Below are 23,259 nucleotides of genomic sequence, written 5' to 3'. Positions count from 1 at the left end.
TCTCTTTTTCCTATATTCGTGTTCAGGAAATGGAATGCCTCTGGCCCTCCACCTTCAAGGAAAGTGCTCCTGGCCTCTCACCAGGTGGTGTGCCCAGAGTTGAGTTGCCAAGGGAGGGATGGTTTGCCTGGAGTCAACCAACCCTCTCACCAGAGCCCCTTGACATATACCTGGGACATCGGACCTATTTAGTTAATCTATCAAGAGCTATGGCTTTCAAACAAATTTTTTTTCTTTTAGCAAAACCTAATTACCTAAAACACATCAAAGTAGAGTACTATCATCTTGACCTTCCCTCACCCCATGAATCTCTGGGGTCCACAGACTTCAGCGGGAAAAGCCAGGAATCCAGTGCACCCCTCATCACACAGATGGGGAGCCTGAGCCCAGAGGGGGGTCTGGACCTGCCCTAGGTTGCAGAACTGAGCTGGGACCAGAACCAGGTCATCTGGATCGTGATCCAGGGCCCCTTCCCCAGCACCATGGCACATCCTCTCAGGGCCGAAGCTGCGGTCTGTGCAAGCCTTTCACAGTGGCCGGTCACCCTCAGGTGCTTGGTAAGGGAGCTTATGACCAGCCAGGTGGCTGCCCACAGTGGCTGGGAGGCCAGGAGGAGGTGCTGCTACCTGGGAGGAGCCAGAACAGCGACCTGGCTTCAGCAGCACCACAGCCTGGCAGGTGCGTCCAAGGACATCCTGTCCACTTCAAGGTGTCACACTCACCCCTCGATCAGGCCAGGAAGACTTGGAGGCCCTGCCACCCTCTGACCCCACTGACTTGGGCAAGAGGAGCAGGCAGAGGCAGGAGACTGGACTGCATGGCTCCGGAGTCAGACTGGTTGTGGCTTTACCTTGGTGGGCTGGGGGAAAAGTTTGGAGATACTTACCGAGGCCACAAAGAGGTCCCCGATCTTCTCGGTGGAATCCCACTCAGCCACACGGGAGGACAGAGCGATCTGGAACATGGAGTGGCAGTGCAGGATCTCCTTCACACGGAAGAACACCACCTGGCACTTTCGGGCGCTCAGCGCCTTGGGCTCCATCTCCATCAGGGGGTTACGGTAGTCCTGCCGGGGAGGGCGGGGTGAGGCCACAGGCCAGGCGCAGCCCCTCTCCCTACCTGCCAGCCATAAATGCCATGAATGGGCCTTCCTGTGGTGGGGTGGCAATCATCCCTCACTCCTATGTGCTTCTAGAAGGATCTCCATCAACATAACACCCCTGGCCTCACCGGCCACCCACAACACCCCCATGACTTCTGTGTTAAATTGGTTGGGAGGAAGAGGGTCTCTTACGGGCCATCTGCCTGCAAGGAGCTCCTTGGAGGCCAGCCTGAGGGCGAAGCTCTGGCTGCCATGGAGCCTGTGAGTGATAAGGTCACTGCAAGCTCCCTGGGCTCCCATACCCAGCGTCACTCTCCAATCAGCTTTGTCAGAGACAGGTGATATTTTCATCTCTACCTGCCTGATACCTGGGATCCCTCTCTGAGGATCCAAACTCAGGAGGGGAATAGAGGGGATCATTAGCAATAACTCCCTGCCCTGGTGGCCTCACTCTGATGCCCAAAACATTCCAGAAGAGTCACTGTCTCAGGGATTCAAGCTATAGACCAGGTCGGCACATACTAGTCATGTCATGCAAGCATCTGCTCAGCAATCCCTGGGCCTCCTGATGTGAAAAATTGGACTCCATCCTGCCCCTCTTGATGCCAGAAAGAAGACTCCATCCTACCCCTCTCTAGGCAAGGAGGATTCCATCCTACCCATCTTCCCACCTAAGGATCCCCAGGAGGGTGGGGAGACGTGGCCCAAGCCCCAGGGGATCCCAGAGTGGCAAGGAGGATACAGTCCCTTCTAGGCATACATAGGGCTATATGCCAAGGAGTCATTTCAAAGAATCCCAATTCTGTTCAGAAAGAAGCCACTCCCACGAACACCAGGGCATCAAGACTTCTTGCTGTCTACATTTGGAGGTTCTACTGTCCCCATAAAACATTGCTGGCTTATGGTCCTGTCCCCTTAAAACCCCCCATAGTCCCCAAACACCCTATGTAAAGTATCCCTCCAGGGCTCTCCCTTCTCCTCCCCAGAGACCCTTGAGAACTCCCTGAGGTGGCACCTGGAGTATCCGCTTCAGGGACTCCACGTAGCTGCCTTCGCTCTGCACGATGGAGCCCAGGATATGCCTCCGGACCACCTGCTCGGGCCAAAAAGCACAGTCAGTGCACGTGACACCTGCTGCACAGGTGACGGGAAGGGAAGCTGATAACTACAGGACAGAGAAACCCATCCCTCCCATGTCCCAACTGGGACCACTGGGCCTGGTGGTTGCTCTTCCTTCCAAAGACCCTGCCCACCCAAAAGGAATGCCCTGCTACCCAGGCTGCAGAATGGAGGAGGAAGGGCGCATCCCAGGGCAAGCCCCTCACATATATCTGGGGATGGGGGAATCACCATGCTCCTCCATCATGATGGGTGGCCACCTCCATCTTTAGACAACTCTAATAGAAAATTCTAGGCCAGGCAAGGTGGCTCACGCCTGTAATCCCAGCTGAGGTCAGGAGTTCGAGACCAGCCTGGTCAACATAGTGAAATCCCATCTCTACTAAAAATACAAAAATCAGCTGGGCATGGTAGCGTATGCCTATAGTCCTAGCTACTCAGGAGGTTGAAGCAGGAGAATTGCTGGAACCTGGGAGCTGGAGGTTGCAATGAGCCAAGATCATGCCACTGCCCTCCAGCCTGGGCAACAGAGCAAGGCTCTGTCTCCAAAAAAAAAAAAAGAAGAAAGAAAGAAAAGAAAATTCTGTCTTAGTGTTAGTGTAAATTGAATCTCAGCCCCCTTCATTTGTGAATGAAATCCTTGAGCTATCCCTCTTCTACAAGACAGGCCTTGGGGTACCCTCCCACCCCACAGGTGGCCTCTGCTTCTGGCTAAACAGTCTCTTCTTGGCCGGGTGCAGTGGCTCAGACGCCTGTAATCCCAGCACGTTGGGAGGCCAAGGCGGGCAGATCATGAGGTCAGGAGATGGAGACCATCCTGGTCAACATGGTGAAACCCTGTCTCTGCTAAAATACAAAAAATTAGCCAGTCGTGGTGGCATGCATCTGTAGCTCCAGCTACTTAGGAGGCTGAGGCAGGGGAATCACTTGAACCCAGGAGGCAGAGGTTGCAGTAAACCGAGATGGTGCCACTGCACTCAAGCCTGGTGACAGACCAAGACTCTGTCTCAAAAAAAAATTAAAATTAAAATAAATAAATAAAAAACAGTCCCTTCTCCTTTCCCTCTCACCAGCACCCTAACCCCTCCAGAAGCCTGGCCCACAGAGGTGACCACAACCCCTCAGCAGCTGCCTGCAGCACCTGGCCAAGCATGGTGTGCCCCCTACACCATCTCAGCCGGGGATCTTTCCAACACAGTCACCGGCTCCCACCCCAGATCTCCGGAGGCTCTGCTGTCCTCCAGGCAGGGTGGAACCTGGATAACAGGAATTTTGAAAACTTCCCTGGTGACTCTACTGTGCAGCAAAGTTAGGATGGTGCTCACAGGAGGTGTCACAAGTGAGAAGGGCGGAGGGGAAGCCCGTCCCTCTCGATCTAGGGTTGGGAGGTAACTGACCCCCCACTCTACCCCACAGCTACTCTGAGTGTCCATCAGGAGCCCACCACCACCAGAACCCCAGCCGCTCCCTGCTCCTGCTGCCTCCTCCTGCCTCCAGCAGGCTCTTCTCCAATCTTCCCACTGCACTCCAGCCTGGCCACACAGCCCCAGTAGATGACAAGACTGCTGTCCCATCGCTGATCCACTGTCAACAATCCTGTGTCCAAGGGGCACCCAGAGCAGAGCATAAGGATATCTGGGGCTGTGTGACTCCCCGTGGTGGGGCTGTCCCATGCCTGGTAGGATGTCCAGCAGCTTCCCTGGCCTCTACACACCAGATGCCAGTAGCAACCCAAGTCGTGACAACCAAAATTGTCTCCAGATGTTGCCAAAAGTCTCCTGGGGGCAAAAATCACCCTTAGTTGGGAGCTGCTGGCCCAGCGTAACTGACACTGCCTGATCCAGAAATTGCACAGGGCTGCAGGGGAGAGCCCAGGGGCAGCACCAGGAGGAGAGAGCCCTGGGTGGCATGAGCAGGAGGGGGCGGCCTGCACCCTGAGCTGGAGGTCTGGTCTCTCAGGCTCTCATAGCTGGGGCTTCGCCATCTCAAATGCCGTGCTGGGTTGGGCAGGTACCGTCCATGAGGGAGGCAGGTGGATGGCCATGAATGCGGGAGAGGGAGTGTCCCGAGAAGAGAGCTGCCTGCCCCAACTCTGCTCTGGCCAGCTTCGGGCAGCAGAAGCTTGGGCCAGGGTGGCTCTATCTTCCTGATTTTCAAAAAGAGCCAAGCATAGGATTTTCTGCTGACCAAAACAAAAAGGGAAATCCCTTCCATTAAGCTCGCTGCCCTGTCACATCCTGCTCAGTGGCATCGCAGGCAGAGGAACCAGGGCTCTCATATCGTTTCATGGCTGGCAAAACGCGGATTGCGAGGGGAAAACATGACCGGCAGAGATCCCAGCCCAATGCCACCCGACCTCAGCATAATGCTCTACAAGATGGAAGCCATCCTTGAAGAGCCTCAGCTTCTGGTGGGAGCTTGTGGCAGCTCTGAGCCCCAGGGTAAGGACAGGCAGAGAGATGGCAGGGGCTGGGCCCCTACACATCTGCAGCCTGCCCCAAGTCTGGGATCCCATCCCATTCTTCAAAGGACACCTTAGTCAGAAACAGCCAACAGGGCCACTCTGTGTGCCATGGAGTCAGGGAGGCAAGCGCCCTAGATGCCGGGAGCCCACCCCCCAAAACCAACAGCACAGAGCCCTCGGCGGAGAAAGTGGAAAGCCCGTGCAATGACTGAGGAGAGAACCAGGAGGCCCGTGACCCACTGGGCTCTGCCAAGAGCCCCCAATCATCACAGCCCCTGTGAGACCCAGGCCAGTGTGGCCGCAGGGAATAGGCTGGAACCCCCAAGCCGCCCCTTCCCCTGAAGACTCCCACCTGCCCCACTCCCCTACAGACCTGCTGAGGGCTCAGGCCGTCTGGCATGGGGCCCAGCTCTGGGGCTGGGGGCTTGATGTCCGAAACGCTGACCTCTAGGAGCCCCATGTCCTCCTCCTCCGAGTCACCTGGAAAGTTCAGACAGGCAATGACACGGCTAAGGCAGGGACCGCACACCCTGCCCAGGCCTCAGGAGCTGAGAGTACCCCTAGACCAGCCTTGGACTCGGGTCCTAGGGTGCGAGCAGCTCCTGGGGCCCTGTGGGGCAAAAGCCGCCCTGTAGCTACTCTCAAGAGTTCCCTGCTGCGCCCCAGAGCCTGGAACCGTCCATCAGCGAATAACTGGGTGATGAGCGAGAGGGTGAACAGGCAGAAATAAAAGCCGCGTCCTGCGGGGCCTGGGCTCTCGGTGTCTATGCTGCCAGAAGCCACTGTCCCCACTGAGGCCCGCCCGCTCTGGCCCAGCAAAGGCTGGCCGCCCATGTCCCCATCACTAGGAACTAAAAATAGTTTTCTTCTGGAAGTCTAAAAGGGGGAAGAAAATAAGCCCTGAGAAAAACAAGGCAGCTTGGTTTGGCGCTTTCATTTTTAAATAAAAAATGCAGAGCTAAAGGAAAAAAAGTGCAACAGGAGCCTGACACGGAACCCGGGCGTGAGTGGGGACGGACTTCGCGTGGAGGACGGAATGAGATGGACAAGGCCCAGGCCTCTGAGAGTGGGGGGAGGTCAGGCAGTGAGGGGGCATCCAGAGAGGGCTCCAGCCCCCACCAGAGCGAGGCACAGGTGCTGGGAGAGGGGACCCCTGCTGCTGAATGGCTCTGATTCCAGCAGCAGCCGTGGGCAGCAGGAACTGGGAGCTGTGGGGCAGCTGGGGAGGAAAGGAGAAGCGGCAGTGACCCCAGGGGTGGGAGGGGACAGGGACACCCCAGTAAGCCCTTACCTGAGCAGGAAACAGAGGAGGAGGAGGAGGAGGGACAGCGGATGACGGCGTGGGGGTGGGGGTGGTGCAGGCCCTCCTGCTGAGCCCACATCACGCCCCAGGCATCACTCCGCACCCACCCCAGCCGGCCTCGCAGCTTCCTCTTCCCCCACGAGCCGCTGGGTAACATTCTTGGCCTGTGATTCGAGCCCTGCCACGGCTATTAATATCGCCTTGGCGGGGAGGGTCACTTCAGGAAGGCACTGGCCTTATGGGCGGGGTGGGGAGGCCTGGGGAGAGCCTTGGTCAGCCTGGGGTGGGGAGGGCGACCCAGGAAGAGTTCCCAGCCAGCTGGCCTGGCCACGCTGTCCTTCTCTGTACCATTACAATGAGTTTAGAATGGCCACTTGGCCTGCTCCCTCCCTCATCGGGGGTCAGTACTCCCCGAAAAGCAGAAGAAGCATGCACATTTACTCAACGCCCAGGCTGTGCCAGGCCTGCGCACACCTACCCTGGTTTAGCACCGCACCACGCACACAGGTGGGGTTCAGCCCATTTTACAGATGAAAACCACTTACAGTCTGCCGCCCCGAGAGGGGAAAGTAGTGCAAGGCAACACTGCAGCCAGAAGGCCGCAGAGTCAGGTTCTGAACAGGCAAGTTTCAGGCCACCCCAGCATCAAAGGCCTCCACTTAGGGACTGACCGCCCGCCAAGAATAACGTCTGCTACACAGGGCTCTCTCTCTCCTCGTACTACCTCGGACATCCTCACCACAGCCCTACAAGAGACACAGCCACCCCACCCTACAGATGGGGAAACTGAGGCATGGGGGGGTCAAACTATAAAACTTTCCAGGAGGCCACAGGCTCTCAAAGTTCTGCCTGGCTCGAGGCCTGTGTTCCTTCCGCTACACCAGGCTGTGTGCTGAGGGCGGGCAGCATGTACTCTCCAGACAAGGCCTCCTTCCTTCCAAGGAGAAGTGGCACCCCCCCGAATTCCATCAGCTGTGAGCCCACTGTCCTGGCATTCCTTGTCTCCTTGTCTGTCGCCTCTAAAGATGTGAAATGGGCAGCAGGGGCTGGTCTCACTTGACCCTGTCCCACCAAGGCCTGGGAACACGACAGGGGCCCTGACATGGACATTTTCCGGAGGAAGGGACCAGAGCCTGGTGGGGACCAGGAGCAAGGGTAGGCACCTGAGGGGGGGTTCAGGGAAACAGGGTCAGGACTCATGTTCGCAGGTGTGCCCAAGGCTTTAGGACAGTTCCTAGCACATAGTAGATGCTTAATAAAACGTGTTGAGTGAATGACCAATTGATCAAATCTGACCATGGGACACTTCTGCCTAAAGCCCTCTAATGACCTTCCAGTATCCTTAAGACCAAAGGCAAATGCCCAACAAGGCCCACAGAGCCTGCACTGACCGGACCCTGATCTGTCAACCTCGCCCTCAATTTTGCCACATGAGGCCTCCTCCATCCCTTCCAGGCCTGTGTGTCCTCAGCCCTGTCACTGAACCTCTCTGTGCCTATTCCCTCATCTGCTGCATGGGAATGTGGGCGTCCTCTGTACCCTGTGTGGTGTGGATAAGGATTAAGTGAGGAACTGCAGGCTCACAGGAGAGCACCTGGCACACAATAAATAATCAGTGCTGACTAAGAGATCCTCTCTGGATCGCCTTGCACTTTCCCACCCCCAGGGCTCCGCAGGCCCGATCACTCCTCTTTCCAGAGCCCCAACTCCCCTATGTGTGGGGACCTGTGCCTCCTTCTTCCCAGACCTTTCCTCCCCCAAGTCCATCCTCACTTCCTCCATGCCCCTCAGGGTACCCCAGGGTCCCACTTGTCAACCCGCACTGTCATTTCCCATTTCCGTGCCTGTCTCCGGCGCTGTGCCACCAGCCAGCCCCGGAGGCACTGCTGAGACACGCATCTTGGGTCCCTGCCTGCAGCACAGGCTGAGGCGCTTAGTAGGATTCAGTAAATGTCAGCTGGTTGGAGAGATGGGTAGATGGATAAAGGAAGGAGGAACAGGAACGAAAAAGATGAGGACAGGTGAGCCAGACAGCATGGGGGGCAGGAGGCCAAGACAGCCGAGACAAAAGCAGGAGCAGGGATGCTGAAGGGAGAGGCCCAGCTCTCCCATGGGACAGGCCATGCCTGCCAGAGGAGGGGGAGACACACGGGACACCAGGGTATTTGGGACTCAGCCCCCAACTCCCACCACCAGAGGAAGCTGTACACCAAGTGTTACCCACCCAGCATATCCTCTGGGGCGTAAAGCAAAAACCCAACCCCCATCCCCAACCTCCAGCCCAGAGCTGGGCACCAGACCCTCCTGCTCAGGCAGCGCCTCACCGAGGACGTCCTTCCTGTGCAGGAAGGAGACTTTGCGCATGACGGCCATCCGCGTCTTCTCCAGCCCATCCTTGGTCCCGCTCTTGGCGGCCTTCATGAGCTGGGTCATCTGAGCAAAGATAGAGAGGCTCATCAGGAAAGGGACAGCCTGGGACACCTGCCACAGAAGGGCACCCGCCTCCCGGGGCCTCGGCCTGCAGAGGTCAGAACCACCCAGACCCTTCCCTCCCAGATCAGTGAGCAGTGGCCAAGGGTGACAGTGGGGATGAGGAGGCACGTGTTCATGCCCGGGATCTCCCTCTTTACAGGAAAGAGGAGGCCATAGCTGATTTTCTCCCCCTCAGGACAAACTATGTGAACAGATTTCAAATCCAGGAGATGATGTGACCTGGCTAGGAGGGGGGCAAGGGGTGCTGGAGACCTGGAGCCCTGGGCCACCCCCTAGTGGCATGACTCTGGGTACATCACTGAGTGTTGCTGAGCTTCCATTTCCCCAGGCAAAACTGAGGAATAGCAGTACCTATCCTTGCCAGGGTCCGAGAGCACCAAACAGACTGGGTCTGAGAAAGCTCCCTGAGGAGCAAAATGTGCTCCTGATGTTGCGCATGACCTTAGGAGCAACTAAAGGAGGTGTGTGCACACCCCCATTCCATCCGCCAAATCCAAATGAAGGACCCATCCCTTGTCTCCCCCCAAAACAGCCAGGTTTCTTACTGAGCCACTGTCCAGGAAAAGGAGAAAAGGCTGAAGTTGCCAGAAAGCAAGAGGCAGCTTCCCTTGGCAGTGGGGAGGGGATCCATGGACACAAGCGTAGCAAGCTAAGCAGAGCATGAGACGTAAGGAGAGCGCGTGCCCAGAATGGGGAAGTGGGCACCCTGGGCGCTGGGGGAGCCCAGGCCTGAAACAGAGCTGCTGTCCCCTCAGCCAGTCCTTTGTCCTCCCAAGCCCCAGCCCTGGCCCCCACATCTTCTCCGACACACAGCAGTACCAGCTGGGAGAAGACTCTGCAGTGATAGAAAGTCTGAATCTGCACTGCCCAATATGGCAGCCACTGGCCGCATGTGACTATGAGCACTTCAAATGTGCCGGTGCAGTGGCTCACGCCTGTAGTCTCAGCACTTTGGGATGCCAAGGCAGGCAGACCATTTGAGGTCAGGAGTTCGAGACCAGCCTGGCCAACATGGTGAAATCCCATCTCTACTAAAAATATATAAATTAACCAGGCCTGGTGGTGGGTGCCTGTAATCCCAGCTACTTGGGAGGCTGAGGCAGGAGAATAACCCAGGAGGCAGAGGCTGCAGTGAGCAGAGATTGTGCCGTTGCACTCCAGCCTGGGCAACAGAGTGAGACTCCATCTCAAAAATAAAAATAAATTAAAAAAGAAATGTGCTGGTGCAAGGAAGGACCCAAATTTCTAATTATATTTAATTTTAGTTAATTTCCATTTAAAGAGCCACATGGCTATCATAATAGACAGTGCAGCTCTAAGAAAGCCTTCTCCTTCCTAAAACTCTCTGCTGAAGGTGGGGTGCACTAATCTGGTGGGGGGTATCTCTCGTCTCTGCTCTCACCTCCAATAACCCCATGGTCCCCACTTAAGTATCCAAGCACTTCTTGGGGGTCTGGGCAAGGAAGCCTTGCTGGAAGCCACCAGGTGCTATGCATGGGGAGGCAGGGGTGGCGGCTTTTAAGGAAGGAGGCTGACTTCCTGGAAGGAACCAGCAGCAGGGAAAAGGAAGAAAGCCCCCAGCCTGCCCTGCATCTCTACGGGACAAACCTAGAGCAGTGGTGCTTGGCCTTTTCTGGCGGTGGGGCAGGGAGAGTGGTCATAGAGGCCTTTGAGAATCTAATAAAAGGGATGGCATAGATGCTCATCTTCTTCTTCTTGTGGGAGGGGGGGTGCAGGAAGAGAGGGTGACACCCTCACAAGATCCAAAACCTCTGCTCCAGAATCCAGTTCTTGTTCTGGCAGAAAGCCATCAATGGGGCTGTCCTATGAACCCCCCAAAGTGGTCTTTCAGGGAATCATCTAAGGTCCTTCTCTTGGCATTTTCCTGGGCAAAAAGGAACAGGCAAACACCCTAGAAGGTGTCCCCAGGTAAACCTGCTGAATCCGCCCATTCCCACAGTGTGTGGCTGCAGCAGGGAAAAGGCCCCGTCTTAGACTCTGCCCTTCACTAGCTCCTGGCTCCACTCTGAGCCTTGGCTTCCTGCGAGGTCAGCCCCGCCCCTGCCCTGGGCTGCAGGCCTCTCGGGGGTATCTGTGAAAGGTCTCGTAAACTGTAAAGGGTTTGCTCTCCTCCTCCTGGAAGGCTCCACGTTCCAAAAAAGTGGGCAGCACTGCAGGATGGAGGGCGCTTGGGCTCCGGTATGCAGTGGACCTCAGCTGGAACCCCAGCTCTGTCACCGATCCCTGGTGTGGCCACTAGCCAGGTACTTGACATTTCTAAAAGATGCAGAAAGGCAGCTACTGTCAGAGTGCCACAAGGACAGGGCAGTCAGGAGCGCAGATAACGACAGCAACCATCCACTGAGCTCTTAGACCAAGCACAGCGCCGCACACCCGACAGGCCTGATCATCAACCCGCACAGCCACCCAGAGGAGGGGCTGTGAATGCTCCCATTTCAAAGGCAAGAAAACCGAGGCTCAGAGAGGCCAAGGGGCCTGCTCAGGATCACACAGTGAGGAAGTGGTGAGACTGGGATTCAAACCAGGCCCACAGACCTCGAAAGTCCATGCCTTTAGCCAAGACACAAACAGCAGGTGCTCAATTAATGGAAGCTACTGTGGTCAATATCATCATTATCTAAAAGTTTAAGAAAATCCTGTGATGTCTCTCTAAGACAGACAGACTTCCTTATCCTGGATTCCTCTGAATAGTGAGGAGGGATAGGAACATCCAATGTCACCAACACTCACGTTTTTCAACATGTAGCCCAACTGTCCAGATTATGAAATCTGCGGATTCCTGAGCCTCATCCCAGACCTACAGAAGCAGCACCCTTGGGGCTGGAGCTCAGGAACCTGCATTTTTAATGCAGCACCCCAGGTGATTCCAAGGGTCCTAAAGTTTAAAAACCCTCCTGGGAATTCTGGTGGACAATGAGGGTTTCACTTCCGGGTGGGGAGGAAGACAACGGGCGAGAACATGGAAAGGAAGACGTGGCTTAAGGCATCTGCCAGTTCCAGCACAGACGTGAGGGTGGCCAGGGTCCAGGTCTCAGGATGGCCCTGGGACTCAGGGGTGGGCCTGGGAGGCTTCGTGGTACCAGGGCAGCAGGAAAGGCCCCTGCAGGTAGCTGCAGCTGGAAATGGCCCCCGTCCAGGGTTTGAGGGGACAGACAGACAATACCTTACAATCGTACTTGTGCTTCAGCTCCTGCATGTCTCTCCCCCCAACTCTCAAAGCCAAGATGTCTCTCTTAGTCCTGGCGTATCTCTCCTTTAGCCTAGTCAGGTCTGGAGAAAGCTGGAGCCCCAAGCAGCCAGGCAGAAGGAGAGCAGGTGAGAGGAGCAGGTGGGACAGGGAGGAGACAAAACACAGACAACAGAGGAGAGAGGAGACTCAGGTAAAGTGGCGAATGGACAGCTCGGGCTGGTGGGATGCGGAGCCCCAGGTCCCAGGCGGCAATCCAGCCAGGTCCTGCCTGGAATCTGCTCCGCTGTGTCCCACCGCACCACACCAGGAAGCTGGGGGCCTGGTCTCTGCAGCAGGGAATCTGGGCTGCTGGGGAGGAGAGGCGGGAGGGGAGCAAACCCAGGCCCCCTCTAGGGAAAGGGGAAAATGCTCTGAGGGCAAGGACTGTGTCTTCTTCCTGGCCCCATGACCCAGCACAGGGCTTATAACATAGGAGCTTCTAGGTAAGTTTAAGATGGCAGGTGGGTGGGTGGGTGGGTGAGTGGATGGATGGATGGATGGATGGATGGATGGATAGAATGGGATCAGAGAGGATAAATGGATAAGTGAGTGAATGCACAGAAAGATGAATGGATGGGAGATGGAGAGTTGGGCTGATGGATGGGCACAAGACAGACAGGTGGATGGGTAGACGGATAGGCTTGCAGAGGAATGGACAGAGACAAATAAACAGATGAACAGACACACAAATAGATGGATGAGCAGATGTATAAATTTGGTTAAGTGACTATGTAGCTGGGCAAACAGACAGATGGATGGGTGAAGAGACAGTCGAGGAAGGAATAAGAGGCTGGATGGCTAGGAGAATGGAGTCTGGCAGTGCTGTGCTGGCAAGTATTTAACCAGCTCTCCAGGAAAAAGGGCCCTGCTATGAAGCATTTCCGAGGCGTGGATACTTCCACCGACTTCAAGCTGCGAAAGTGGCATCACTGAATGGGAATCTGCAAAGAGATGCACATCACTGGTTCCTGAGTTCTCGTGAGCTGGCACTAGCTGCCTCCGGTACACTGTTGGAGGAAGGGAGGACCGATGATGGATGAAGGGAGAATGGAAGAAGGGTAAAAGGGAGGGAGGGGGATGGGCAACTGGATTGAAGAATCGATGCCCAGCTTACAGATTATCTTGGAGGATGGATGGATGAGTGGATGGATGGATGGATGGACAAGCAGATGGGAGAACGGGTGGATGGACAGAAGAACAGATAGATATTGAAATGCATCCACCGTCTGAGCAACAGTGATATTTGGCAAAGTACACAAAAGACCAAGACAGGTGTTACTTCTAGAGAAGTAGACCGAAGGATCAAGAGTATGAACTCTGGAGGCAGGTAGGCCTGCCTCAAATCATGACTCCCTGCTCGCTAGCTGGAAAAATCTCTTTACCTCTCTGAGTTGCAGCTTCCTTACTGGTAAAGTGGCCATAACAATAGCAACTGCATAGGGTTGCTGAGAAAATTAAATGTACATGCAAAGCCCAGAACTTATTACATACTCAAAAAATGGATGCCATTATTATTTTATCTTTTAAATTGCAGGTGCCCAATATTTGTTGGATGGATGGATGAATGGATGGATGGACAGACGGACATCAGACAGATGAGGTGTTTTCATCCCTATGTGATGTTGCATTCTACATCATTTAAATCTCCCTGAGCTTCACACAGGTTTTCTGATCAACAAAATGAGAATCTTCATGACAGTAATACTGACCACTTAGGGTACTAGGAAAATTAATTACACTGCTTTGTAAAGTGTACCATTCTAGGCATATGTTCAATATTGTTATGCAAAGAAGTATGCAGGACAGGGGTCTCTCTGAGAGCTACCCAGACTCCCAAAAAACTGGGGAGTTCGGGGTTTGACCTGAGTCCTGTTCATCTATAAAATAGTTTCACACAATAAAATCACAAAGTCCCTGGGCCTTCTGGTGCTCCTTCACTTCTCTCAGGGTCAGGAGAACTAGGAAATGTTAGGATCAGCGGTCACTTGCTGAGCTGGCCAGATCAGAGCAGGGGGTGGACCAGACTGGGCCACGGCTGGCATTTCTGTAATGAGCCCATGAGTTCTGCCCAGTCCCCGTCCAGCTGGATCAGAGACCTTGATTTCAAAGAGGTCACCACTGGAGCGTGGGAGAGTTCAATGCAATCCATCCCACAACTGGAAAAAAAAAATAAAAACCACAGACCCAAGATTGGCACCAGCAGGATCACTTGTTCACATAACAAGATGAGGCAGCAGCTTCCACTTGGGTCAGTGCCCCTCTGCAGACCCCATGGTCACTTTTTTTTGGCAAGAGCCCACCTGCCTAGGGACGGCCTCTCCAATATCTGAAGAAGAGTTTCCATTGGTTCTCTTGCAGCTGGGCAGGGTACCAGGCCATGGTCAGACTCCAGGAACAGGACGAAACACATCCCCAAACCCCTGCTGCCCTGGGTCTGCAGCACACACAACACACAGCCAAGCAGGAGTGGCCCTAAAACATGCAGCTGCTGCAATGCCAGAGGGTGAGCAGGTGCGCCCCAAGCGGCTCAAGAGGGTGATGCACCACAGGCAGGCTCAGTCGAGTCCCTCGCAGAAGTGGGTACCAGAGGAAAAGCCCTCCACAACCTCCTATCTCCCTAGAAGCCGGCTGGTCAGGGAGCGGGGGGGCCTTGGCTATGGCCAGAGAAAAACTCCAAGTGGTTAGAAATCCCAACAATTGTGCCACATAGTTTATCTGCTGAGAAAGGGTCCAAAGCCCCAGCCTGAGCATATGAGGAACAGGAGCTCACAGGCAGCCCCCAGAGGTCCCATTCCCAGGGCCAAGCCATGGAGAGTGTGGCCCTGCATTTCTTGGAGTGCTCCGTGGGCCCCTTGCAACCCCGGGGGGCGGAGAGCTGCTTAAAAGGCCTATCACCGGGCCCTACCCAACCCCTGAATCAGAGTTCCTGGTGAGACCCTGGCATCTGTGATTCAACCAGATTCTGATGATTGAATCAGAGTCCCTGGTGAGGCCCTGGCATCTGTGATTCAACTGTGTGATTCTGATGCCCATGAAAGAATGAGAACCACCACTGGAAAGCCTGCATTCAGCATCTTCATCCCTCCTTCCCTCTGAGACGCGCATGGTTTCCTCCCAGTCGCAGCAAGAGGGCGGGAGCCTGGGAAAGCCACCACGGGAGAGGAGGAGGAGGAGGAACACCAGCTCCAACTCACCACTCTCGGAAGCCTCCTGTGACTGGCCCTATCCGTCCCTACCCCTATCAGGCACACAACCAGGCTGGACACAGGCTTACGTGTACATAAAGGCATATTTGCCTTTGTTTGGTTTTGTTTTGAAGGGCCTGATAGTTTATTTTTGACAACTGTACCACCCTGATTATGATGACCAGCACTTTGTCTTCACTTTTGCCAAACTGTTTCCCATTCAATATCTCCTGTGGACCATAAAGGTTGGCTGAGCCCGGGTCAGGTCTTCCTGTTCCAATGTATCCCATCCCGCAACTGAAGATACGAACTAGGCACACAGCAGGTGTCGTAAATGCTTTGTTTTTTGGCTAGCAAGACATTCGGGTGTTTTCCACAGCCCAGCCGTGGAGGCTCATCCCTGGAAAGACCTGGCTCAGAGAGACCTGCTCATCCCCAGGCTTGCTCAGGACTCCGGGAGCCCATCTTGGTTTGAGGAATGGCTGCCCGAGGACTCAGGTGTGGGTGTCCCTCCTGCCAGCATGCCTCTTCTACAGGGGTTCCCCCAAAGCCAGAAAAGGACAGGAGGTCCAGGGAAAGGCCCCTCTCTTGTCCCTGCCCTGCCCATGCAGGAATGGCCCTAGGCAGAGCTCTCCTGCCCTGCTGCATCTTTCAAAAGGAGCCTGAGGCCAGCATAGTGGCTCACATCTGTAATCCCAGCACTTTGGGAGGCCGAGGCAGGTGGATCTCTTGAGGCCAGGAGTTTGAGACCAGCCTGGGCAACATGGCAAAACCCCATCTCTACAAAAATACAGAAATTAGCCAGGCATGATGGTGCACATCTGTAATACCAGCTATTCGGGAGGCTGTGGCAAAAAAATGCTCGAACCTGGGAAGCAGAGGTTGTGATGAGCCGAGGTTGCACCACTGCACTCCAGCCTGGGCAAATGAGTGAGACTCTGCCTCAAAAGAATAAATAATACAAATAAAAGTAAAAGGAACCTGAGAAGGACCCCATCCCCTCTGCTCAGTCAGGGCCTATAAGAAGCTGTCCCCATGAAACCACAAATCTCAGCATGGGCAGACACTGCCCCTTGGTGGCTTCTGCAGAACAATATGGAAGGAGCAGGGTGCCACGGGAGAGGAGGAACCAGAAGACCTATCTTCCTTGCAGCCTCAAGGGCTCCCCTCCAGGAAATAAGCAGAACGACCCCTGCTCCAGGCAAAAACATAGGGAAACTGAATCAATGGAGGGCACCATGTGAGACCCTGGAGAGAAGCCTTCCAGGCCACTCTGGCTTAGCCACAGAAGCCCTGCTGTCCACCACCCCAGAGCAGAGAGGACTGTGTGGGCTGAGGCCTGATCTGCGCGTCAGTCCCAGAGGGCGGGGAGAACAAGTGGATCTGGTCCAGGCTCCACCTCTAAGTGGCTGGGCTACATGGAGTGCAGCATTGGGAAGACTCTGAAGCCCAATCTGAGCCCATGAGCAACAGGATTAATCAACCAGGTCTACCACAGCAAGGGGATGGGGGGAGTACCTATGCCAGGTGCCAGCCATGCCAATACCAGGCTTAGGGCTACCAACAGCAATGCCTATGGGTCACCTCCTATTTCAGGATGACCTGGGCTCTGGCTCCCCTCTCACCACATGTTCCTGGGAATCCCTGGGACCCAGATGAGAGTCCTGGGCCTGGCCCTTACCACCCTGCTCCCTCCCTCCCTGAAGGGGTCTCTGTGCCCTGATTGAGGTGAGAGATACCCCCGGCCCCCTCACCTTGGGCTGGAAGGACACTCGGTGCTTGGCGGGCTCGACCTCCGGCTTGGCCTCTTCCCCGGAGTCCTCGCTGTAGCTCTCGAACTCACTGGAGCTCCAGCCTAGGTCCTCCGCCTGCCGAGGCGCCCCAGTCCGGTGCGCATCCTCGTAGAACAGGCTCCTCTCTGCCCCTGCTGGGCAAGCGACCGCCGGTGAGCCCAGGCCCTGAAGCCAAGCCTGCCAGACTTCCAGCCTCAGATCCAATTTCTGAACCCAGGTGGGGCAAGGGGGGTCAGGGAGAATGTGGGGGTCCTGGGGCTCCAGCTCCACTTCCTCAACCATGAAGTGGAGATAACAATACATCCTCCCCCTTGTAGGGCAAGGAGGGCCTGAGAAAATGGGGAAAACACAAGAAATGCGTCAGACTCGCCAGGGGCCCATTTATTTCCTTTTGCTCCCAGCATTGCTTTTGTATGCTCTCGGTGCTCATTCTGGGCCTCCTTGGCAACTTTTTTTTTTTTAGAGACAGGGTCTCATTGTCTCACCCAGGCTGGAGTGCAGGGGTGCAATCACAGCTCACTGCGGCCTCAAACTCCTGGGCTCAAGTGATCCTCCCATCTCAGCCTCCCAGGTAGCTGGGACCACAGGTGTGTCCCATCACACCCAGCTAATTTTTTTTTAATTTTTTGTAGAGATGGAGTCTTGTTATGTGCCCAGGCTGGTCTTGAGCTCCTGGGCTCAAGTGATCCTCCTGCAGTAGCCTCCCAAAGTGCCAGGGTTACAGGCATGAGCCACTGCACCCAGCCATGGAGCCCCCACACGTGACCTATTTTTTGCTGGAAAAGAGAAGATCCAGAGCCAAGTCCTGGCTCAGGCCGTCAGCACCTTCAGGAATGACACAGAGATTTTTGGGGCCCCAGGGCCCCTCACCCCAAATCTGAGTTCACGTGTGGCCCAAGGTCTTCCAGCAGGGGGCGCAGCTGGCCCAGCATCCAGGAGCTCCTTCCCTTCCAAAGCCTGAGGGAAATGTCTCGGACTGAAAACTTGGGGACAAGAAGCTGAGAGTCGCATCATCTGAGGGACAGGTCCCACAAGGGGCAGGGCACTCGTGGGGCCCTTTCAACTGGGTTGTGAGACGCCACTTGAAGGCTAAGGTGGGAAAGTCACTGTCCTGAGGCCGGAACGCAAGGTCCCAGCCCCAGCTCCATCACTGGGGGACCTCGGGCAAGGCCCCTCGCCCCTCTGGGTCTCATTTCCTCATCTGTTACCTGGAGAACTGCAGACCTCACTAAAGTGGGGTTGGACGCCAAAAAGTTCATGAAGATGAAAATGGGTTTTAAAAACCCTTTCCAAAGCAATATTTCTTCATGCACAGAAGAAATATAGCATTGGGAAGGGCTTTTAAAAAAGAAAAAGAAAAAAGAAAAAAGAAATCTGACAGGGCATGGTGGCTCATGTCTGTGATCTCAGCACTTTGGGAAGCCAAGGTGGGTAGATCACCTGAGGTCAGGAGTTCGAGACCAGCCTGGCCAACATGGTAAAACCCAGTGTTTATAAAAATATAAAAACTAGCCAGGCATGGTAGTGCATACCAATAGTCCCAGCTACTCAGGAGGCTGAGGCAGGAGAACTGCTTGAACCCGTAGGAGGAGGTTGCAGAGAGCCAAGATCATGCCATTGCACTCCAGCCTGGGCGACAGAGCAAGACAATGTCTCAAAAAAAAAAAAAGAAAAGAAATCTGCTCAGAAGCGACTGTGTCAAAAAAAACTGTAAGCTTTGGTCATCAGAGAACTCTCTGCAAAATGGGGCTAATAGTCAGCGGACAGGTGGAGTACATAAAACAGCCAAGGAGCTCTTGGCAAAGTGCCTGGCACACAGCACGCGCTCGGCTGACAGCAGCAGGCAGTCATTTGTGGTGGCTCTGGGGGGGCTTGTGTGTCAGTCCATAGACCCAGGACCCCCAGCTTCACCCCACAGGAAAACTGGGGTGTGAGGGGTGAGGGGCAAGAGCATCAGCCAAAGAACAAAACAGAGGCACTGAGGCTTAGCACGACACGGGTCCCAGGACCAGGAGGGAACATGAGGTTATTTTTAAGCAAAAGATAATGGTAACTAATGTCTTTAGAGAGTGAAGCAGCTGCGACCTTCAGAAGGCCAGGCTCATTATCCCGTTACTGCGGTGGAGTCCCCTCAACTAGTGACCAAAGAGGCAGAGTTCTTGGGGAAACCCTGAGGAGGAACCCCGGCAGCACGTGGCAGGTCCATGCCTCCACAGGGCTGAACCGCGCACCCGACCACCTCTGTCCTCGGTGCGCCCCGGCTCCAAGTGGTCCTGTGCAGACAGCAGGTGTGAATGATCACCCCTCCTATTAGACAGATGGGAGAGCTGTGGCTGGCTGCAGTAAGACAGTGAGCGGGGCTGGGTTCCACACTACCGTTCGCTGAGGTCCCCACCATCTACACACATAGTAATGTCCTCTCCAGCGGAGACAGAGTCACAGAACTCTGGTGCCTGTGTGCAGCCTGAGGGCCATGAAATGAAGATGGACCACACAAGGGTCCCCTCATGCTTCCTGCTCATCAATTACCTCATGGAATCCACGCTACCACCCAAGGACTGGCCATTATTGCCCCAGTTTTACAGATGGGTCAACTGAGGCTCAGAGAGTTTGGGCAGGACCCAGTGTGACCCTCCCCAAAGGCCTTAGAGCTGGGAATATTCTTGCTTTATACGAAGAAGCCAAGGCCCAAAGGCACAAAGCCCTGTGCCCAAATCAATGGCAGAGCCAGGATTCAAACACAGAGCTGTGTGTGCCCACCGCAGCACACAGCCTGTCCCTCGGGTAACCACCTCCTCTCTGAGCTCCCGCTGAGTCCACCGAAGCCCCAGGCAGCCCAGTGCTGGACCCTCGGCAGGCGTAACACTAACAACAGCAGCAGCGGCCCTGTGTGAAGAGCGCCTACCAAGAGCCAGCCCTGCACTGAGCTCTGCAACCTTGTCACACTGGATCCTCCCATAGCCCAGCATGCGGGAATCCTGGTCCTCACTTGCAGGCCCAGAGCTAGGGTGCAAACACAGGCTGTGTAACTCCCAGGCCACAAACAGGCCACATCCTCCCAGACCCTGAGGACAGAGAAGACAGGCCTGGGACTTAGTGGCTTGATTGAATTCAGGTGGGAAACAGGCCAAATGGGTTAAACAACAGCTGGGGCCCCTCGGCCACTCAGAACGCCCAGCCCTGGGACTTTCCTAACACTTTTCTTTGCCTCCCGTCACAATGGGAATCCATCATGCCCTGAACTTGAGTGTGCTACAAACAGGAAAATGCGCTCCAAGCACATCCCAGGCTTGCTAAAGGGATAAGAGTATCATTGGCTCATCCATCCCCATTCCTGAGACTGGAGTCAGGAGTGCGGCTCTGGGGCCCTCAGGCCTTGCCGTGTTGTCTGTCAGTGTTCCCATCCCATTGGACTGTATGCTGCTCAAGGATGGTTAGAGCTGTCCCATCAGACTCGGGGCTCCTCAAAAGCAGGGGCTGTGCTTCCCCATTGGAAGGAGAGCCCCCGAAAACAGGAAGAATCGCACAGTAGGAAAAGCAAAGTCGCCTGTTCAAATCCTGGCTGTGTGTTCTGGGGCTGGTGGCTTAACCTCTCTTTATGACAGGAGTCATAAATAAGCCTGGCCCTGCTACCCTCATGGGGTCATGGGATCAGTGGGATCAAATGTGCCTCATCTGTCATAAAATGCCACTCGAATCCTCCTGGCGTCGTGGACAGAGCATTGAACTTGGGGTCAGAATGACCCCACATTCAAATCCTAGCCCTGCCTCTGCTGTTCCCTTCTCTGTAAAATGAGGACGTAACGTCCTCAGTCTTGAGGCTGTCATGTGATTGAAAATACGAAGAGTAGCTTGGCCTCACGTGTTCAAGCAAACACGACTCTTCCTGTTGTCATCGAATGGTCCTCTCTCCCATCAGGTGAGTTCCAGCGAGATTTGCCCCAGCCCCACCCCATCTCCCATCTGTGGCCACAATTGCCCGCCTGCCTGACTGCCTGCCTGCCTGCCTGCCGGCCCACCTCAGCCCTCAACCAAGAGCAGGGTGCAGGACTTTCCAGAGCTTTAACTGCTTTCCCCTTTGAGTGGAATCGTCTGTCATCTTCCCCAACAGCCCTGGAAAGCCCGGATTATGGCCACATTTTCCTGAGGAGGGAAACAAGGCTTGGAAAGGTGATGACCTGCCCAGGAACCCACAGTGGAGCATGGCCCTGCCCATGATGCCCAGCCCTGCCCAGCCCCGCCGGCCACACCCTTGGCCACCTCAGATTCTCCCCATGACTACAGTTGTTTCTAAAGACAAGAAGGAGGGGCACTGGGCCAGGTGGGGACAGAAGGAAATGGAAGGAGATGACCCTCCCCAATCCCTGCCTCCCTCCCGTCCCCAAGAGAAGCAGGAAAGCACTGCAGAAACCATACCAGGCTGATGGGCATCTGGGCTCTCACAGGGGACGTCGTCATAAATCACATCTTCTTCCAGGGCAGGGAAAGTGAACCGGTCAACTGGGAGGGAAGAGGGGAGAAAGAGCACCAACTGGGGCTGTGGTGGCCTGCGGCGGCCTGGCCGGAGGTGCTGCAGGTGACATCAGGACTGCACCAGCTGGTAGCATGCAGCACCCTGCTTTCTGCCAGCCCAGCCCAGCCCTCAGCCCTGCCAGCTGCTCTCAGGGGGTGCCGGGTTCCCCCTTCTCCCCGCCCTCCAGCCCATCCAAGGTGCCCTCCCAGTGACCACACAGGCCCCACCTGCCTCCCTGCCACCCGCAGGCCTGCCCATCTGGCTAATGGACAGCTGCTCCTGGCTCCTGCAGAGAGCATGACTCAGTCCAGCACCTGTGCCCCGGCCCTAGCATCCTCAGTCACCCAGGTCCCCAGATGAGCCCTTCATCACCGAGCAGCATGAGATTTGGAAAACCAGCCCCCACCCCTGATGGGAGCCAGTCCTCAATCTATAGGCCTTCCAGGCATAAATCACAGACTCCCTGGCCTGTGATGCTTCCTTGGGTCCCGGGGCCCCTAGAGCCCTGTCAGAGCCCCTATTCCTCCTCCCACACCAGCTCCCAGGCCTGCCCACCTCTCTCTCAGCCCCCAGTTCCAACCTCAGAATCCCCATCCTACAAGACCACGACAGCCTCCCAGCGGGCTCCACCCTCCCCACCTGGTCTCCTACACTGCTCCCGCCCCGGCGCACAGGGACTGAAAGGCAAAGGCAGCCGCATCACTCGCCTTCCTTCTGTGGCTTCCTATTGCCTTGAGAACCTTAAGCATGGCATCTGAGGCCCCGAGGAGCTGCAGGGCCGGCAGCCACATCTCACCCCGTCATGCTCCCCACCCCCGCAGATGACGCCCTTGCCGATGCCCGAGAGCCAGGTGTCCTCTTGCCCTCGGGCCCTTGCACAAGTTGGCCCCTCTGTCTGAGACCCTCTTCTCCCCACCCTTGCTGCCTCCCTCTCTATCTACAGGGCTCATCTGGCTGGGCACCTTCCCATGGCAAGGTGTGTGGCTCTGCTCACAGAGGGACTTCACCCTGGTCCCCAGGGCACTCCCACCACCAGGCCACCCTGGCCCATTGTGGGAGCTTTATAAGTATTTGAGGAGCAGATGAAAAGCTGGGTGTGTCAGCTACTCCTGGTCCTCAGCTCTCATGGGCAGTGGTTGGTCCTCCAGGGCCACAGCAGCCCACAGTGAGGATGACCCCGGGGCTCACAGGAGCCCACATCAGCTCTCTTGGGTTAGGAAAGACTAGGATATCCTGGAGCTAGCTACCTGGGGTGGGCAGCGGGCCGGAGGGGAGACTTACTGCGACGGGAACTCTTCCGCTTCCAGCTGGAGCACTGGGCCCCGGAGAAGGCTGTGTCCACAGCATCCCCATTGCTCACCCAGGCTGGCACCCTGTGGGCGAGAGATGGCACTACAGAGGTGTCCAGAGGTGGCCCCTGGAAGCCTCTGGCAGTCCCTGCCCTGGTCAGTGGGGCATGATGGGCAAAAGTGGACTGAGGGCCAGGCTGCTGGGGAGGCCCGAGACAGAGCTGGCCTCAGACAAGCCCTCAGGGTCCTCATCTTTAGAAGGCAGGTACTACAAGGCTGGGCTGGCACTTCACAAGAGCGTACAGATCAACCGTGCTCAAAGTGATGAGCACTTAGCACTCTCCACAAGCGGCCTGTCTCATCTCTCCCCAGTGCAGACCCACAGGGAGCCTCCACCTCTCCACTCTCCCACATGTAACAGGAGGGGCAGCCTGGTGGATCCCTGCCTCCTGCAAGCAACAAGGACTTGGCCAGGCACAGTCGCTCACATCTGTAATCACAGCACTTTGGGAGGCCAAAGTGGGTAGATCACTTGAGGTCAGGAGTTCAAGACCACCCTGGCCAACATGATAAAACCCCATCTCTACTAAAAATATAAAAATTAGCCAGGCGTGGTCATGCACACCTGTAATCTCAGCTACTCAGGAGGCTGATGCATGAGAATCGCTTGAACCTGGGAGAGGGAGGTTGCAGTGAGCCAAGGTCATGCCACTACCCTCCAGCCTGGGTGACAGAATGACACTCTGTC

General features: G+C 55.7%; 1 protein-coding gene across 12 annotated transcripts in view; it reads right to left on the bottom strand.

The window, feature by feature from the left end:
* Positions 1-23,259, bottom strand: part of ARHGEF10L (Rho guanine nucleotide exchange factor 10 like) — a 180,052-nt gene that overhangs the window by 74,219 nt on the left and 82,574 nt on the right. For 4 of the 12 annotated variants that reach the window (XM_017505635.2, XM_017505625.2, XM_037730224.1 and 1 more), the window contains exons 5-12: positions 22,504-22,595; positions 21,126-21,209; positions 16,671-16,843; positions 11,666-11,782; positions 8,313-8,421; positions 5,059-5,165; positions 2,118-2,195; positions 887-1,066 (exon numbers count right to left, since the gene is read on the bottom strand). In XM_017505635.2, the coding sequence (XP_017361124.1) occupies positions 887-1,066; positions 2,118-2,195; positions 5,059-5,165; positions 8,313-8,421; positions 11,666-11,782; positions 16,671-16,843; positions 21,126-21,209; positions 22,504-22,595 (940 nt within the window). Of the gene's footprint in view, positions 1-886; positions 1,067-2,117; positions 2,196-5,058; positions 5,166-5,976; positions 6,182-8,312; positions 8,422-11,665; positions 11,783-16,670; positions 16,844-21,125; positions 21,210-22,503; positions 22,596-23,259 lie in introns of those variants that run through there. The other 8 variants (XM_017505655.2, XM_017505645.2, XM_017505672.2 and 5 more) reach the window with 4 other exon arrangements.

The sequence above is a fragment of the Cebus imitator genome, unplaced genomic scaffold (assembly GCF_001604975.1).
Source record: "Cebus imitator isolate Cc_AM_T3 unplaced genomic scaffold, Cebus_imitator-1.0 Scaffold15, whole genome shotgun sequence".
Classification (NCBI taxonomy): Eukaryota; Metazoa; Chordata; class Mammalia; order Primates; family Cebidae; genus Cebus; species Cebus imitator.
The sequence above is the reverse complement of the archived record's forward strand: the minus strand, read 5'-3'. Positions and strand labels throughout refer to the sequence as shown.